Source organism: Magnolia sinica, chromosome 12 (assembly GCF_029962835.1).
Source record: "Magnolia sinica isolate HGM2019 chromosome 12, MsV1, whole genome shotgun sequence".
NCBI classification, from domain to species: domain Eukaryota; kingdom Viridiplantae; phylum Streptophyta; class Magnoliopsida; order Magnoliales; family Magnoliaceae; genus Magnolia; species Magnolia sinica.
This window is the reverse complement of record NC_080584.1, coordinates 77,120,671-77,139,017: the sequence shown is the minus strand read 5'-3', so window position 1 is coordinate 77,139,017 and position 18,347 is coordinate 77,120,671. Positions and strand designations below refer to the sequence as shown.

General features: G+C 38.5%; 1 protein-coding gene across 1 annotated transcript; it reads left to right on the top strand.

The window, feature by feature from the left end:
- Positions 1-1,931: 1,931 nt before the first annotated feature.
- LOC131221795 (G-type lectin S-receptor-like serine/threonine-protein kinase B120) lies at positions 1,932-16,741 on the top strand. Its single transcript, XM_058217098.1, has 7 exons — positions 1,932-3,207; positions 12,440-12,544; positions 12,859-13,061; positions 14,217-14,427; positions 15,001-15,238; positions 15,417-15,567; positions 16,372-16,741. The coding sequence occupies exons 1-7, from the start codon at positions 1,932-1,934 to the stop codon at positions 16,675-16,677; spliced, it is 2,490 nt and encodes an 829-aa protein (XP_058073081.1). The 3' UTR covers positions 16,678-16,741.
- Positions 16,742-18,347: the final 1,606 nt, after the last annotated feature.

The following is an 18,347-nucleotide window of genomic DNA, read 5'->3' as shown; positions in this document are numbered from 1 at the left end:
ACAACGCGTGCATTGATAGAGATTATTGTTATTAAATTGAACTATATGCAGGCTTTTGTTTCGCGCAAGTTATGGTGACACTTGCATCACTGACATATTACCCAGTAGGTAATTGGTTGTAATTATGGATACTATAAAGATCATTAATGACTTGTGCCAATTAATGATATGTCAATGCAGATACGCAAGGAGAAGTATTACGTCATGTTGGTGGGACGTAGGCCTAGAATATACGTGTCTTGGGACGACGCGAGGTTAGAGGTGGAGGGATTTTCTGGAGCGAGACACTGCGCATTTAAGAACTAGAAGGAGGCAGTTGCATACTGGGACGGTCACTTCAGTAAGGCATGTGCACCATCGAGACCTTGCACGGATTCTCATACAGTTCAGTATGCTGCATTTTTTGATGACCTGGACATCCGTCATTATACATCGTCGTCCATCCGACAGACGATACAGACGACACCGGTGACCCCGGCCATGGTTTCCAAGGCCATATCGACTGATGATCTTCGCTTAACAGACAGAGAGATATTTTGTGCCCTTATAGTTGGCGTCGGTGTCCTTTTTCTTGCCTTCCTTGTTATTTTTAAATTATAGGATGATTGTATATCTTTATCCGCTACTTGTTTCTTTTCTATTCCATCTGATCCCGCACAACTTATGATAGACATTGTCTTTTGCTTCTCATGTTTTCATATACTTGGACATTTTCGACTGGCGTACATCTGTTGTGATATACCTATATCACACCACCGTGTCTGATGCGGTCCATGCAGATATACGGCTATGTTCTATGGTGACAGTGATATTGACCACAATGCATCCATCCATCTATTAAATTAGTTTACTTTCATGACCGTTCATTTTCCAAAGCATCCACGGTATAGTTACCATCCACATTCCGCACAGCAGTCGAATTGCCAACAAGAAACACGTGTACAAGATCCGAGCTTTCCAAATGGTTGGACATAATGCTTAGATCTTTTGCTTCAAAAATCAGGCCATTTCACACCTTAGGTGGGCCACACTATTCAAAATAAATGGATGCATACTGAAAATTATTAACAATCAGTTTGATATTTATGTTCAAATTGACGGCTGAAATTTTGGAAAATTTCCAAACAGTGTGCCCTACCTAATGGAAAGGTCAGATCTCACACGTGTTTCAAATTGACACGTGACATCCTTGCATAACAATTCAAATGGTCTAAATCATGGGCCACAGTGTGGATGGAGCAGATCCCTAGTCCATCAATCCCTTGCAGTCTAATCGATGACGATGAAACTATGAGATTAGTAGGACGGTACACCGCAGTGGGCTAGAGATAGATGAGCGATCTGGATTACTGAAAGGACGGTTGCTAGGACGCGAGAACCCTGCCCATCTACACATAAGCACACATTTCCTGTAATGTGGTCCACTTGAGATTGAGATATGATTGCATTTTTTTCTCATATCATATAATAATATATATAAATAGATGGACAGCATGAAGGACACACATACATCATGGTGGGCTCCACAGAGAACCGACAAGCCGCGAAATGGCTGGTGTTAGGGCGGAGTAGCCAATCCGTTCCCACTCATTTTTCTTGCCTCAGCGAACGCGGGAATTGTCATTTCTCTCATTTTTAGAAAATTTTCAAATACGTGAAATCCAAATGATGGCTTCCGCCACTTCTTCACTGCATTTACATGGGCAAGTAATAAATGCTAAGGGAAAATGCATTTACCAACGCATTGAAAAAACAAACAGGCCCTAAAATTAGCTGACAAAATGGACGTACAGCATTATAAAATACGCACCGACCAGCAGCATGTTGGCAGTGACCGGGTCTGTATGCATTCCGCGTCCCATTTACTCCCATTTACTTTCTTACTTATACGGAGGTTAGCTTTTGATTTTCGTTGCATTGCAATACCGAAGATGTATATCAGCTGCATAAATGCAAGCACTTTCCTTCTTTCTCTCTTTCTCTTCTACGACCAACCCTCACTATTTTCTCAAGCTGCATCCACCATATCACAAGGCGAATCCATCAGCGATGGACAAACGCTCATCTCAGCCAACGGTGTTGCCGAACTGGGCTTCTTCAGCCCTGGCAATTCCACAAACCGCTACGTCGGAATATGGTACCACAAGATCCCCATGCAAACCGTTGTGTGGGTCGCCAACCGAGAAAGCCCGCTTACAGATTCCTCTGGAGTTCTCACCATTGAATCCGATGGAAATCTCAAGATTTTAGATGGGACCCACAAAATTATATGGTCTTCTAATGTCTCAATGACATCGAACAACTCCATCGCCATGATCATGGACAATGCGAATCTCATTCTCCAGAAGAGGGACTCCAATGATAATTTGCATAGTATCTTGTGGCAGAGCTTCGACCATCCCACTGACACATTCCTACCTGGCATGAAAGTTGGACTGGACCTACGAACGGGTGTGAATCAGCTCACCAGATCATGGATGACACCGAACGATCCATCTCCAGGGAAATTCTCATTTGGGATGGACCCACAAGGACAGGGACAGAACGTGTTGTGGAAGGGGATAAACAGACGGTGGAGAACCGGTCGATGGGATGGACAGAAGTTCCAAGGTGTTCCCCACATGCGGCAGCAGTATCTCTATGGTTTTCGATTAAGCAACGAAAATGAAGAGGGGAAGATATATTTCACATACAATATGATGAACGCCTCAGATTTGATGAGGTTCGTGACCACATGGGATGGAAGAGAAGAAGAATTACAGTGGGATGAATATAAGATGGCTTGGAATGTGATATGGAGAGAGCCCGTAAGCGATTGTGAGATGTATGGCAAGTGTGGGAACTTTGGGTGGTGCACCGAAGCTGATACACCTATATGTAGCTGTTTGAAGGGTTTTGAGCCAAGGTCTCTGGAGGAGTGGAGTAATGGGAATTGGACACGTGGGTGTGTTAGGAGGAGAAAGCTGGAATGCGAGAAGGATGGATTTTTCAAGGTGCGTGGGGTGAAATTACCTGATTTGGCTGATTGGGTTGTCCTGGAGAATAAGAAAGCTTGTGAGGAGAGGTGTTTGAGGAACTGCTCTTGCACGGGGTATGCGCACGTTAGTGGGATTGGGTGTATGATGTGGTGGACGGATTTATTGGATATCCAACGGTTCAATAATGGTGGGAACGTGTTGTACGTGCGACTCTCCAGATCTGAGCTAGGTATGTTGAATTTGCTTATACTTTGGTAGTCCAAAACACATGTGCCAATGTTCATGAACTTTTTTTTCCATGAACTTTTTTCATTTCGATGGTTAGGATCATTTAATCAGTGTTAATTTTTGTGGTATGTTATATCTACCATACGCCTCACAAGTAGATGGTTGGATAGCCGTATATGAATCAGATCCAAATCTTAGGTGGACCACACCCTAGGAAAACAGTGGTGATTGAATGAACACCATTAAAACTTTCTAGCGTCCACTAATGTCTATTTTCCATCCAACTTGTCAATTAGGTCACACATGACCTGGATGAAGGGAAAACACAAACTAAAACTTTCGTGGCCCACTAGATGTTTTTAATGATGGGCGTTCAATCACCACTGTTTCATGTGCTGTGATCCACCTGAGATTTGGATCCGTGGCGCGGATTTCCTGCTAAAGCCTTCAGGCAAGAAGTTGCTGTGCAAGGATGCTAGGTGGGGCCACTGATATGTTTTTGAGAAAACACACCGTCTATCCATTTTGAGAGCTCATTCTAGGAAACGATACCAAAAATAAGGTGAATCCAAAACTAAAGTGGGTCACACGAGAGGGAAAAGAAATTCCTACCTTTGAAACCTTCCTGTGCTCCACCTTGATTTTTATATGACATCCAAACCGTTTCAACGATTTACACTAAATCTCCACTGTTTACTCTAGTGTGATCCACTTAAGTTTTGGATACACATAAATTTTGGTAAAATATCCTAAACAAAGCTCTCAAAATGGATGAACGGGGTAGATTTCTCATAAACATCTCGCTGGGCCTCACCCAGCATCCTTGCACGGGAACTTGCGAAAGGCTTTTGCAGGAAATCCGCGTCCGCACGGACTGGCAGCGGCTACCTACCGTCGGTAAGCAATACTCGTCCCTTAGAAACACTGAATAGTTTTCTATTTGTATACCGAATACCTAGGTACTGCGGCCCACTTTCTTTTGAAGTTTGGCACATTGTGGGATCGATTGGGACATTCATTCGTCCTTGCAACCAGGGAAAGGCAGCCACCGACTTTCTAAAGGGTCGCGGTTTGACTGGTGGCTCCAACACCAGCCACTAGCTGGTTTCAAAGCCTTATGGCTTGATCATGATGTATACATTTTATCCAAGCCGTTCATCCATTTTCTAGCTCATTTTAGGGTATGAACCCAAAAATTAAGTAGATCCAAATCGATCAAGTGGACCACACCACAGGAAACAATGGGGATTAAACTCTTACCATTTAAATTTCCTGGGGCCGACAGAAGCTTTGCATCAAGCTGATATTTAATTTTTCTTTTCATCTAGCGTTAGGTGACTTAACATATTAGATGGCAAATAAACATTAGAATGGGCAAGGACCCTTTTAAATGTAGGAGTTCAATCACCACTATTTCTTGTGGTGTGGTTCACCTGATATTTGTATCTTCCTCGTTCTTGGGCTCATGCCCTAAAATCAACTGGCCAAATGGATGGACAGCGGATAAAACACATACATCATCTCGGGGCCCACATAACTTTAACGCCAGCTAGCTGGCTGGTGTTGGGATCACCATCCAAACTGCCTCTTTCTAAAATGTCTTTGTCAGTTAGGCCGAACCCTCTAACAATAGCCTGGCAACTCATTCACACTTCAACTCAACTCATCCCCGAGTTAATCCAAACCTGGTCCGGTTGGCGTATTTGGTTTGTTACTATCAACAACTTACCAAGGCTCTATGTCCCTCATGATTCATCAAGTTATCTGTCTCACCCACTTATCCTACTCGTCTTCCCATCCGGGTTAACTCACCAGGTCGGCCACGGGTACATTGAATGTAAACATTGGGTTTTAATTTCAATAAGTTAATTGTTTTTTTACCCCTTTGACTGATCATATCAGCTTTAAAATAATAATAATAATAATAATTTATAATTCTAGGCTCTGCAACATTAGAGCCGCTTGATGAGCGGCTTAAATCTTGCACATGTAGCACAGTTTGGTGTATATATATCGTTAGCAAAACTATATTTAGGGAAGCCAATGGATTGGGTCAGGGGCGAATTCCTGGAGTACTTGTTCCCGGTTTGATCGTGTTTAGGTCTTGCTAGGTCCACTTGCGTTTGGCCTTGGGTCTTATTTTTGGAGATGCAGAAAATAAAAAGAACGTAGAAAATAAATAATAGAAGAATTATGTGGAAAGATGAAGCACATTACATTCTTTATTTTAAAGATACCCCCATAAAGAAGATTTTCAATGCATTAAGTCTCAACAACTCTATCCCAAAATGCAACATCTCTCCCCCACAATGAACATCTTGAATCAAGTATATACACAATCTTAACCACACAAATATAAGCTTATTCATTCTGATTTGCTCGGAAAAAAATATACATAAAAAAACACAGTGACTAAAGAGTTAGATACAATATTGATTTCTGTGTATTTGTAACGAGAAACGAGAAGCATTTATAAATAAATCAGAGACAGTCATTAGACATGAGGTGCATGTGAGGAAGCACATTAATGACATATAAATGCATGGTGAGAATGGCCCGTGCCTCGCCTCACCATGCTACAACCATAACGGTAGTCATGGACCTACCCACATGTGCCAAGTTGCTCTCTTGGCATAATCTTGCTTTCCAACAAACTACAAACAAAGCTATCTAATATAAAAGCCCTCTTCTCACTTGTGGGATTAAAAGCAACACCAAAACAAAGGAGAATAACTAACACTAAATGATTTATATAGGAAAAATAACTTCTTTTTTCTAATTATTTAAATTCATTTTTCTGAGCAAATCTCATAATTTAAAATTTTGAAAAAATCGCAAAAATAGACATAGAGAAAATAAATTAGGCAAATCAATGAGACAAAGTGTATCAATAATAGTATCTTAAAGATTTAAACATTACCTAGCATAAACATATTTGATTTGTTGGGTGATAGTAATATAAATTTTGAACTATCTTTACAATTCAAACACATCACACACACCTCTCTAAGCAACTTGAATTTTTTAAGCTAACACATTAAGACCATGTGCTTTATTCCAGTTTCATAAATGCTTTAAAGAATTTTCTAATTCTCATAGGAAGTGGCCTCACTTTCACACTCATATATTTAAGTCGATTGAAAATGTACATGTAATTAAACATTCTACTATACCACAATTATGGAACTCATTAAGAACATAATCCAACCTTCCCTGCTATATAGGTTATGACACTGCCACATCATATATAGGAATTGGGCTCCCAATTTACACATATGCAGTGTTGATTCAAATCATTTAAAGGAAGTTTATTATCACCTATTACACCTAGTTCTTAGGACCTCCAGTCATATATGTTGAGTTCTCATTGCTAGTGATTTATGTAAGTAGAATTCAGACTCATTTTCATTGATGTACACATCACTAACTCTCTGACTAGTACTTTAACTAGTGGATCAAATAGATTATCCATGGACCTCACAAAGTCAATTGTAATTATCGCATTTTTTTTATTAATTGCTTGACCAATTTATACTTCAGACGTAGATATTTAAAATTTTCATTGTTTATTATAATTATAACAACTTGGCTATCATAATGTAGCATAATTGTGCAACAGGTATACCCTACATGCGTGGGTATATCTAAAAGGAAATTTTTAGTAATTTTACTTCTTCGCATGTAATTATAAGAGCAATATTGTCAGACACCATCATGACCTAAAAGATACAAGTCTTCTTCTTAGACTTCTAGAAAACTATCACTCCTCTAAGAGTGAACATGTAACAACTTGTGAACTTATATTTAATTGAATCTAATATCCAATTTCTATCAATGTACCCTTCTAGTACTTTAAATATTTAGTATACTTAAGACCATAATGGCAAACTTTTTTCAATTATCTTAGTACTCCATTTATACTATTTCAGATGTCTTCTTTAAGATTACTGGTGTATCTACTTAACTTACTAATTACATATAAAATATTATGTATAATACAATTCATTAGATATATTAAATGACCAATAACATTAGAGTATTTAAGTTGTGATATGCTATCACCCTCGTTTTTACTAATTTTATATGAATATCGAAGGAAATGCTTATAGGTGTAGAATAGAAAATCACATATTTTTATAATTTACTCGGCATAGCATGATTTTTTTTTTTTAACACACGCGCACACACCCCCACACACTCACACCAGTGGGATTTCACCACCTATGGATACTTGAACCCTTGACCGGGTGTTGAAACTCCTAAGACTCTACCACCCGAGCAAGAGTAAGGATCCCGGCATAGCATGATTGAGATAAAGTGATTCTATTATAAATTTTTAGAATTTTGATTCTAAGAATTAAACCAACTATTTCTAAGTCCTTCATATCGAATTGTGAATAGAGGAAAGATTTGATCCATTTACCACATCAATGTTAGTGCAAATAATTAACATATCATCCACATATAAGCATATGTAACTTTATTAATAACACATTATCAAATATCTCATGTCATTGCACACTTTATTTCAAAAATCAATTAGTACAAATTCTTGAATTAATCCATGTAAATATCTTTTTCTAATTCTACATTTAGAAAAGACAATTTCTACATCCACTTAATGGATCAAAAGATTGTAAATGAAAATAGCTACTATTAATACATGTATAGTGTTAATTTTGGTAACATGTGAATATACAACAAAGAAGTCAATAACTTCTGTTTATTTGTACCCCTTAGTTATAAACTAGTCTTGAATTTCTCAATAGACTTATCTAGTGTAAGTTTCGTATTAAAAACTCATTTGTAACCTATGAGTTTGCTATTTATATGTAGATTTACCAATTCCTAAGTGTGATTGTGTAAACTAAAATCTATCCCATTGTTGACAACTTTTTTTCAAAAGGTTTCATAGGAGAGCTCATTGCCTCCTCATAAGTGGGATCATTATATACTAGAAAGGTGTAGAAGTTAAGTCCTAAGTTAGTCTTTACTTTGGTCCTATTGTCCCTTCTAAGTTTCATAGATTCATGTATTATATTATTCTTTACATCAATCCTTATAACTGAGTTTGTTTCTTCTACAAAAGAGGTAATAATATTTCTAGTTGGACATATATTTTCAAATAATTCAACATATAAAAATTTTATGATAGAATCAACTTTTATAGGGTTGTGAGACTTCAACATCAAAAACCTATATACCTTTCTATTTTGAGTGTACCCTATGAATGCCCAGTCAATAATTTTGTCTCCTAATTTTATTTTATTGGGTAAAGGTAATATCAACCTTAGTTAAACACTCACATACTTTGAGATATCCTAAATTTATAGCTTTCTTCTTCTATAGTTTATAAAAGGTCTTATCTAAGTGTTTGTGAGGTACACGGTTAAGAATATGACATACAGTTAGGAGGAATTCTCTTAATGGGTTAAAGGAAAAACTAGAACCAGAAAGAATAACATTATCATATTTATTAATGTTTTATTTTTTATTCACAGAATGATGTAAACTCGTGGATAAGATATTCTTCGCCTTTATTAAATCTTAGAATATTCAATTTTCTTTCTAATTGGGTCTCTACCTCAATTACAAAGCCCACAAATTTATTTTTTTCTTTATTTTTATTTATGATTTGATATATTTTTTCACATCTTGAGTAATCATAAATGAAAATTATGAAATATTTCTATCCTCCATGAGTTATAATATTTTTCAGGTCACATAAGTACTATGAATTAAATTCATTACTTGGGTGTTTCTTTCAATTTCTTTTTCTTTTTTTAAACTTACTTGAATGATTTCTTGGAATATTCGGATTGTGTAAAAATTTTATGTTTGTTTTAGTTCTCATTTTCGATTCTAGGAATAAGTCAAATGTTAATTATTCTTTCGAGAGAATGATAATTCATATTTCCTTACTCTAGTATGCCACACATCTAGAGTCTCAATCAAAAGAAGTAACACAATTTTCATTCATTCCAATAAGCTTAAACAAAAGTCATCATATACATACCATTTTCTAACAAATATGTCATTCTTAGAGATCATACATTTCTTAGATTCAAAAAACTAACTTGAACCCGTTCTAGTCAAGTGTGGAGCCTAAGATAAGAATTTTTTTTTAGAGGTTCAGTACATGTGACCTTTCCTCTGGACAAATTTCTCATGAAAATGTCCCTCTTACCTTCTACCTTTTTGTAAGAGGAAAAGGCGTTACTAACATAGCATAGATGCTTGGTGGCAACTAGTGTTTCGATAATGACTCTCACAAATTTCTTGATAACATGTATGTGAATTTTCTTCTTTTTATCACCATTGGAAAAGTGACATTCCTTGACAAAGTTACTAATCTTTCTACATACATAACATCCTTCACTATTCTTAATATTTTTATTTATTTTCTTATTCTTTTGGACATATGGGAGTCTTTCTTTGGTGGTCTAGATTTTCGATTATCTTAACATTTTTTGTTACTCTCAACAAGATGTGACTTTCTTAACATATTTTAATTCTAATATGCCTCTAACCATTTCTTGTTTCTTCCTTAATTTGTATATAGAAGATGAGGTCATCTAAATGTTGGGGGACTTGTACAAAACCTTAGGATCTAGCCTCTCGAAACAAACCAGAATTATGAAATAATAAAGCAATGAAATAAATCAAAGCATAAACCACACCACACAAGAGATTTTTACGTGGAAAACCCTCAAAGAGGTAAAAAAAACTACGGGACCTCGTCCATATCAACAATCCACTATGAAGTAGAACATTACAACCTTCTTTACTTGCGTAGGAGTGGATAAATAATAAGATAAACAAAGAAAATGGAGAGATCTCACCGATTACGAGGACATATAAGTGCTTAGATATGATATATCACCTCTACGAGCATAGCCTCCCTTCCACAAGCTTCCTCTCTCTCTCTCTCTCTCTCTCTCTCTCTCTCTCTCTCTCTCTCTCCTTTGATAGCCCTAAACCCTTTAGCAAACCCTTGCAAAGCTTTAGGAAACCCTCTTGCCTTACCTCTTGAATACTTTAGAAAACCCTAGGAACCTCCTATTTATAGTCTAGGAAACTCTCTTTCGCACCCTTGCGAAAGCCGCCTCAAAATTTCGAATCCCGCACAAAATCAGACTCAAATCTGCTTAACCAAGATTGGTCGTGCAGGCTGCAGGACTGGTCAAACACTGTTCACTCCACTAGTCGAGCACTGTTCACAGAACTCGCTGGACTTTAAGTCGAGTGACCCAGGACTAGTCGAGCACTGTTCACTCGACCAGTCGAGCAAGCTGCAGGATTGTTCAAGCAGTGTGGGGATTCCACTGTTTGTGGCATCCAAACCGCACCTCATCTCCTCTGACCTGAGGAGGAAAACCCCTTCACTAAGCTCATGTCATCAATTTCTCTTGTATTTAAGAGAATTCTTATATTCCTTTCAAAATGAAGGAAGCTTTTCAATAATTACTATTGTTTCGAAAGCCTCATTGATTATCATATCTTTAGATCATGAGATTTAATGCGCATTCTTCTGTAAATAATGCACTTGATCTACTATTGAGTTATCATCTATTATCTTATAATCAACATAGCAACTAACAACATATTCTTACTTTGATCATCATTTGTTTTGAATTTCTTTTCAAGGAGGTCTCATAATTCTTTAGCCAACAATAATAGATACCATAGTTGTCATTATCATCGCATTGAGTATACAATTTCGGAATGGATAGTCATCGTTCTTCTATTTAAATTGCTCAGAGGATGTCGTTGGATCATTTTCTTTAAACGATGGGATTGGATCTTTAATTATTTAAATCAGCTTGAGGTTGGTGAGATAGAACTCCATTTCCTACTATTTTCTTTTAAAGTTTTTTCCACTAAAAAATAATCTCAATTCTAAGATTCTCAGAGATGGTTGCCTTGGCAATTAAGAGTTTTAAAAAGAAATTTCTCTTTAAATTATTACTTCTAACAAAGATAAATAATAGAAAATAGAAAAATTACATAATAGAAATAGTAGAAGAATTATTTGGAGAGCGAAGGCACATTATAGTCGTTGTCTTAAAGATGGATTAGCCCCCCACAAGGAAGATACTCGATGCATTGGGTCTTAACAACTCTGCTCCTATGATACAACTGCTCTCCTCCATAATGAATGACTTGGATTAGGTACATGCACAATTTCAGCAATATGAACCGCCAAGCTTTCTTTCTGATTTACCCAGAAGAAAGAATGTAAAGAAAAACCCAATGAATAAAGAGGTGGAGAAGAAGATTGTTTTCTACGTATGTTTGTAATGATGAAGATAAGCCTTTATAGAAAGATAAGAGATAGCCATTAGACATAAGGAGCTGAGGTGGCCCATTAATGACATTGTAGTGCACAACGACTCATTTATTATTGTGTCAATGGATGGTAGCTCTCTGCCCATGTGTGCATACCCGTGATGCCGTCTATGCATAGAAAAGCAAAAGTGTTTAGGTTAAAGACAAATCATGCCTTGTAGTGATACGTGCGATGTTTTCTTTTAAAAAAAATATATATATATTTATCATGAACCCTTTTTATATAAGATGAGGGAACTGTACATCATCATACACGGATAACTCTTCGGGCCACCCTCCGCTTACAAAAAGGAGCTGGAAGGAGCCTATCGTGACCCTTAAAAAAAAAAAAAAAAAAAAAACTAGTGACATTCTAAAAGGAGGGGTTTTAGGGGCGGCTGACTCTCACAGCTCCTAAACTTGATCTGTCCAGGACAAGGTCCCCTCTGGAAAGTGGTGGAACAAGAGATGAGTCCAAAAAAGCCCTCTTTTGCTGGGTAGCGCTACCTACACGAGCGAGAGCATCTGCTACCCTGTTCTCCTCTCTGGGGGTGTGACCAATAAAGATGGAAGCCAAGGACTTGAAATACTCAAAATGTGTTTTTCAATAAAAGGCTTTCCATGGGACAGCCACTGATCCACCTCAACCCTAAAACATCCATGGGCCACGCAAAGGTCCAGCCCATCAACGACCGCCTTGATTTCTACTAGGAAGTTGGACCCAACTCTGTAACCTCTTGTATAAGAAAAAGAAGATCCCCTTATCATCCCTACAAACTCCACTCCCGAATTCCCCCTATATTTGAACCGGGTCCGTTAAAATCGGATTGATCAATTGGGTTTCCACGTGTCCGGGTCCTGTTGACAGCCCTGACTATGTTGCTAATTTCCTTCTTTCTGTGCAGGTGAGAAGAGTGGGATATTCAAAATCGTTGTAGTAACTGTTTCAGGAGCTATCTTTCTCATCATATGTGCTTACATTTTATGGAGGTGTATAGCAAAAATAAAAGGTAAATGGACGGTTCTGATGGTCTGATTTTTGTAGGATATCTGCTGCCAGCATATCACTTTTGACATCTGATCCACAGTTAATTGTCCCAACCATGAAGATCACCTGGCTCTAAAATCACTCATGTCAATGGCCGGCCGATGGTCTGACTCATGTACTGGTGTGTCCTAGATAATGAGTGCATCGACCTGATTTTTAAGAAAGTTGATCTCCATGGTAGGGCCTACCATTTGCATGGCTAAGATGTTACTGCCTATGCATGGATAATATGCCTTCTCATTTAATATCTATTCTCTGATATTTTTCTTTACTCAGATTGGTTAAAGAAGGGAAGAGAGGTAGAAAGATTCCTGTTTAGTTTGGCCACAAGTGGAGAAATTTCAACGGATGAGATTGCATCACATCATGTAAAAGTCTCAGAGCTACCACTAATTAATTTCAGTTGTGTAGCAGCTGCTACAAGCAACTTCTCGGATGCAAATAAGCTTGGGCAAGGTGGATTTGGTCCTGTTTACAAGGTATGCATACATTCCAACTGTCAAAAAATTAAATGGGCCAGATGATGGCCTGACCTTAGGTCCTTGCCTGGTGGGGCCTACCTGAAATGAACTGACCCACTCCAGTTACACTATGCATTATCATTCAATAGTTGAAGTAGAATAGTTGAAAGAAGAATAATAGAATATCCAGGAACAAATTCATGGTGCATATATGGGCAGTTGTTGTGGACCCCAAAAATAGATGTGCCACAGTCTGGATTGAGTACACATTCATGACTATGGCCCATGGCCCACCCAAGATTTAAACTATCGTAGCCCCTGATTTTGGGCTTCAGTTCAAACAAAGGGCACACCTGATGGATGGGTTGGATCTCATCTACATGAAGTCCCTCCATCCACTTAAGTGAAAGTAAGGCGGCCCACTTGTATGTACGAAAGCCATGCGAGCATTTTCAGGCTGAAAAAGGAAATTAGAACCCACATGTTTGCCTGACTCCAACTAGTCATGTGATGCATGTGGGCCACACCATGAGAATTTACAGTTTTAAGCAATGACTTTACACCATTACCCATGATGTGGCCTACTTTATTTTATTTTATTTTTTATTTTATGGAAATTAAGGCGGGAGCTCACAACCTGTAACTTTTTATTGATATGAAAAGTCACCTATGGTATATACTATCATCTCAAAACAGAAGAAATTTAGAAATTGAGACTCCAAAAACAGTTCTTAGCCACCATAAATTCAAGGTGGTGTGGCCCACCTGAGTCTTGGATTGGATTGATTTTTACGGTCCATGGTGAAAATGTGGCAACTCATCTGATGGAAGGAGTGATATTTAGTCGTTCTTCTTTTATTACCTGTCAAAAAAATAAAAAGACTATCTTTCAAAACATGCAGAGTTTTAAACATTTAACCAATTATATGTTTATATTTCCTTTCAAAAATGAGTTTAAAATGGAGTTTGATAACTATGATCCTACCTAAGTTATGGGTCAGCCTGATTTTTGGGCTCTAAGGTGAATATGAGTCGGGGAACCTGATGAATGGAGCAGATTTTACATAAAACATCACGGTGGGCCCTAAAAGGCTTGACACTATGTGATCAAACCCCAAATGGGATTTGACCACAATTCCTACAGAAGTGCACTGAAATTGTAGTATCTTGTAGGGAATACTACGAGGAGGGCAGGAGGTAGCTGTGAAAAGACTATCAAAGGGTTCCTTCCAAGGCCTGGAGGAGTTCGAAAATGAAGTTATTCTCATTGCCAAACTCCAACATAGGAACCTTGTTAGGCTTTTGGGTTGTTGCATTCAAGGAGAAGAGAAGATACTTCTTTATGAATACATGCCCAACAAGAGTTTGGATACATTTCTATTTGGTATGACCTTCCTTTCCAACAGCACTCTAGTAAGGATGGCAATGGACTTGTAAGGTCCATTAGGCTTCTGGGCCCAACTTGCTGCCCAAACCTTCTCAGTTCCGATCAATGAGCAGGCAGGGCCTGTGTCCATTTTCAGGAATGATTTTTGTTGACATGTATATGCCTACTTATGGTAAATGTTGGATCATGGAATAGTGGGCCCCACATGCTGAAACGTATACATGGCTCTGATTATGGATAATCCTGTAATCTATTTAAACTCCAGCAGAGAAAAACCCAGCTCATCGATTGTCACGATGCATATATTGGATGGCATAATCAGGCCTAAGGTTTTCTTAGGCCTGGATTTTGGATCGTTCAAGCCCGGGCTATTCAAACTTTGTCATGTGCTTGGCCTGGGCCGTTCGATATCTGCTCGCTTGTGAGCAACATTGGTTAGCCTGAGCCTTATTAGGGCCCGATCAGCTTTCGCGCCTTTATAAATGGCCAATCATGATCCAGCCCAACATGGTCCATTGTCATCCCTATCATGATCACCTGGCATGCATATGCTAACAACATCATCCACAGATCCGAAGAAGAAAGTTTTGCTGGATTGGGAGAAACGCTTCAACATCATCGAAGGCATCGCACGAGGCCTACTCTATCTTCACCGTGATTCGAGGCTGCGGATAATTCATCGAGATCTCAAAGCCAGCAACATTTTGTTGGATGGTGAAATGAACCCTAAAATTTCAGATTTTGGGATGGCTAAGATTTTTGGAGGAAATCAGAATCAAGCAAATACCAACCGAGTGGTTGGGACATAGTAAGTATCATAACACGTACACAAGCACATGTACATACATGCATGTACACATACATGGATCTGTATATACACTCGTACATACATGAGCACACATAATCATGTATGCATACATATATGAGTGCAAATCATGTCATACATGCTGAAATTTTGTTTGGATGAACATTCTAATTTCTTGCAGTGGCTACATGTCTCCTGAGTATGCAATGGAAGGGCTTTTCTCTGTGAAGTCTGATGTCTACAGCTTTGGGGTATTACTGCTAGAGATACTTAGTGGAAAGAAGAACACTAGCTTTCATCAATCTGGACAGTTTTTGAGCCTTTTAGGATACGTAAGTATGCTAACAAAGTAGGTTTTATGAGATGCAAGTCTGGTTTTCATATTTTGAAAAGTAGTGGAGAACTCGACTCGCCCGATTCAACTCAACTCCGTCACAGTGATGTTTTAATGATATCTGATCAGTCTATCATGTGCGCCTCCTCATGTTCTCCTTGGTATTGAAAAATCAGTAACTGGATTAGGTTGCACCATAAAATCATAACTAAAACCTCTAATATCATGTTGTGAGGTCCACCTTAGTTATGGAATGGACTAATTTTTTGGTTTGTTCATTCATCTTAGTGGGACTCACCTTCAAAGTGGAATAGCTGGCATATAAAAAAAAAATACCGTGTGCTCCACACACAACCAGAGGGTTTCTAATGGCAAGTACATCCAAACTGTTACCTGTGGTGGGGCCCACTCGAGTTTTGGATGGGACTGGTTTTTGGGTGCCAAGGAGAACATGTGAGGGGATACATGATGGAAAGATTATTAGATGTCATGCATGCATCACAGATGGTCCACACATGGCATGCATTGTAGGTTGATTATAATCTACAAAGCTCTCCAGTTGGGCGGGCCTGGGAACGAAAACCAGAAGAATCGAATAGATAAGGTAATCTGATCAGTGACACTTTCGGTATCTGTCCATCCGCAACAGGCCCCACAGTTACAATGGTATCAATTTACATCCATTTGTACCACTTGTTGCTTAAGTGCGATATTGATGTATTTTCTTTACGTTTCTTAGATTTTTAAGTTCGAGATTCTAACAGAAGCATGAATGAACTTGAAAATAAAAATAAAAATTCAGGCATGGAATTTATGGAAGGAAGACAAGGCGACGGAGCTGATCGATCCGTCCCTCAGCGATTCTTATTCGTCATCCGAGGTGTTGAGATGCATAAACATAGGGCTCCTGTGCGTGCAGGACAGCTCGGCGGATAGGCCCACCATGTCTTCGGTTGTTTTAATGCTTGGAAGCGAAATTGTAACTCATCCAACACCCAAACAACCGACTTTCTCGATAGCCAGAAGTAATAGAGAAGCAGAATCCATGCATGATCCTCAGAATTTTTCCACAAATGATGTAACCATTACTGTGATAATTGGCCGGTAGGGTTCTGGAAGCCCGGATAGAAGCTTGTGGCATGTTTGGATGCACTGTTCCATTGAATTGCAATCATTCTCTTCAATAGCAGAGAGAACAAAAAAAAAAAAAAAAATTACAGTTAGTAATTTCTAGCGTTCATGTTGAGGGTGAGTTCATACTGATAGTTGGATTTGAATGTACAGTCCTAAAATCTATAGACTCAACTCGAAACTAGACCGAGTACTCAATTCGACTCAGCAAGATTTGAGCCTAGTAACTAGGAAACTCTGGTGGTCAGTGGGACTTGGTCCTACCAGGCCTACTGAGTCAACTCAACATAACTCACTGGTGACTCGGTTTATTTGTTGATGAAAGCTGATTTGTAAATTTTGAACCCACCACCTTCTTCAAGTAGGTGAATACAACAACGAGCCAGATGTGGCTAGCCACGCTTGTCAGTTAACTATTATGGTTCATTGGTGGGTTTGATCTCAATGCAAGGATCCACCTCTACACAATCTCAGCCCTCCATCATGGCTAAATTAGACTAGGTCTACCAGTACTTTGTACTATCTAGAACCTGATGGACCTAGCCCAATGTTAACGTTTTGAGTCAATTTTCAAACCCATTTAGAAAGTAGGCCAACTGGGGTCCAAGATGATTCGGAGTATCTTTTCTGATTTGATCCCTTTGAATTCTCTATTTGAAGAAATTGCGAACAGATTTTATCATTAAAAAGAATCAATAATCCGATACATATTTGTTTGTACCCATAGATGCTATATTGGATTTGAATAAAATTTCAGAGCAATATATATTAATTGACCACCTCTATGATATTGTTGCTATATCATTAGTATTTTTTTTATATTTTGGATCATACTCAATTTTGGTCTCAAGTACTCAAATGAGCTCATTAAAAAGATGGACGGGTTGGATTTCTAACCAACATCACGGTGGGCCCCACCTAAGTTTCCTGCGCAGGAACTTCGTGCGAAATGCTTTTGCAGGAAATCCGCGTCCGGATAAAGACAACCCTCATAAATTCAGCATAAATGTGTCGGCACTGCCGTTCCATTAACGGCAACATGATGGCCTACTTTAGATGCCGTGGAGTCAAGGGACAGTTCGCATATGGAAAAAAAACAAATGGACAGGTGAACAAATGCACCAACGGACCATATCCACTCTACATGTGTACGTGACCCACTTGAGAAGTGAACAAACATGATTCTTTGACCTGAGCATCTTCATGTGTGGGCCTCTCCGTTGAACGGCTTGGATCTGTCACAAATGTGTCACATTGGAATGTGATCCTGAGAGTGAACTTGAATGAGTCCCATCCACGTCCCCTTTGTACGTGAAGGAAACAAAATCTTACGTGTGCGGAACGGCTTATTCCTAGCCGTCTTTTTTGACGCAGAGACATTCCGTGCATTGCGGCTACAATGGACCACTCTAAAGTGATCTAGGCCGTTCAACACCGACCCAAATTGGTCAATCCAGGACGGTCCTGGGCCTCAGCGTGACCTTAGATTTGTAGGTCTAGCGGTACTAAAAAGAAGAGTAAAATCATCAAATGCTTGAAATGGTACGAATGTAAGATTTTTATTATTTTTATTTTTTTTTTTTTATTTTTTTTTTAACAATATTTCTTTCATCTGTAAATGGGTTTCATAATACAAACATGACCTGA

Coding starts and splice junctions, on each gene's coding strand:
- LOC131221795 (XM_058217098.1), top strand. CDS start 1,932: ATGTATATCAGCTGCATAAATGCAAGCACTTTCCTTCTTTCTCTCTTT. Junction 15,239..15,416: donor AACCGAGTGGTTGGGACATA/GTAAGTATCATA, acceptor AATTTCTTGCAG/TGGCTACATGTCTCCTGAGT. Junction 15,568..16,371: donor TTTTGAGCCTTTTAGGATAC/GTAAGTATGCTA, acceptor ATAAAAATTCAG/GCATGGAATTTATGGAAGGA.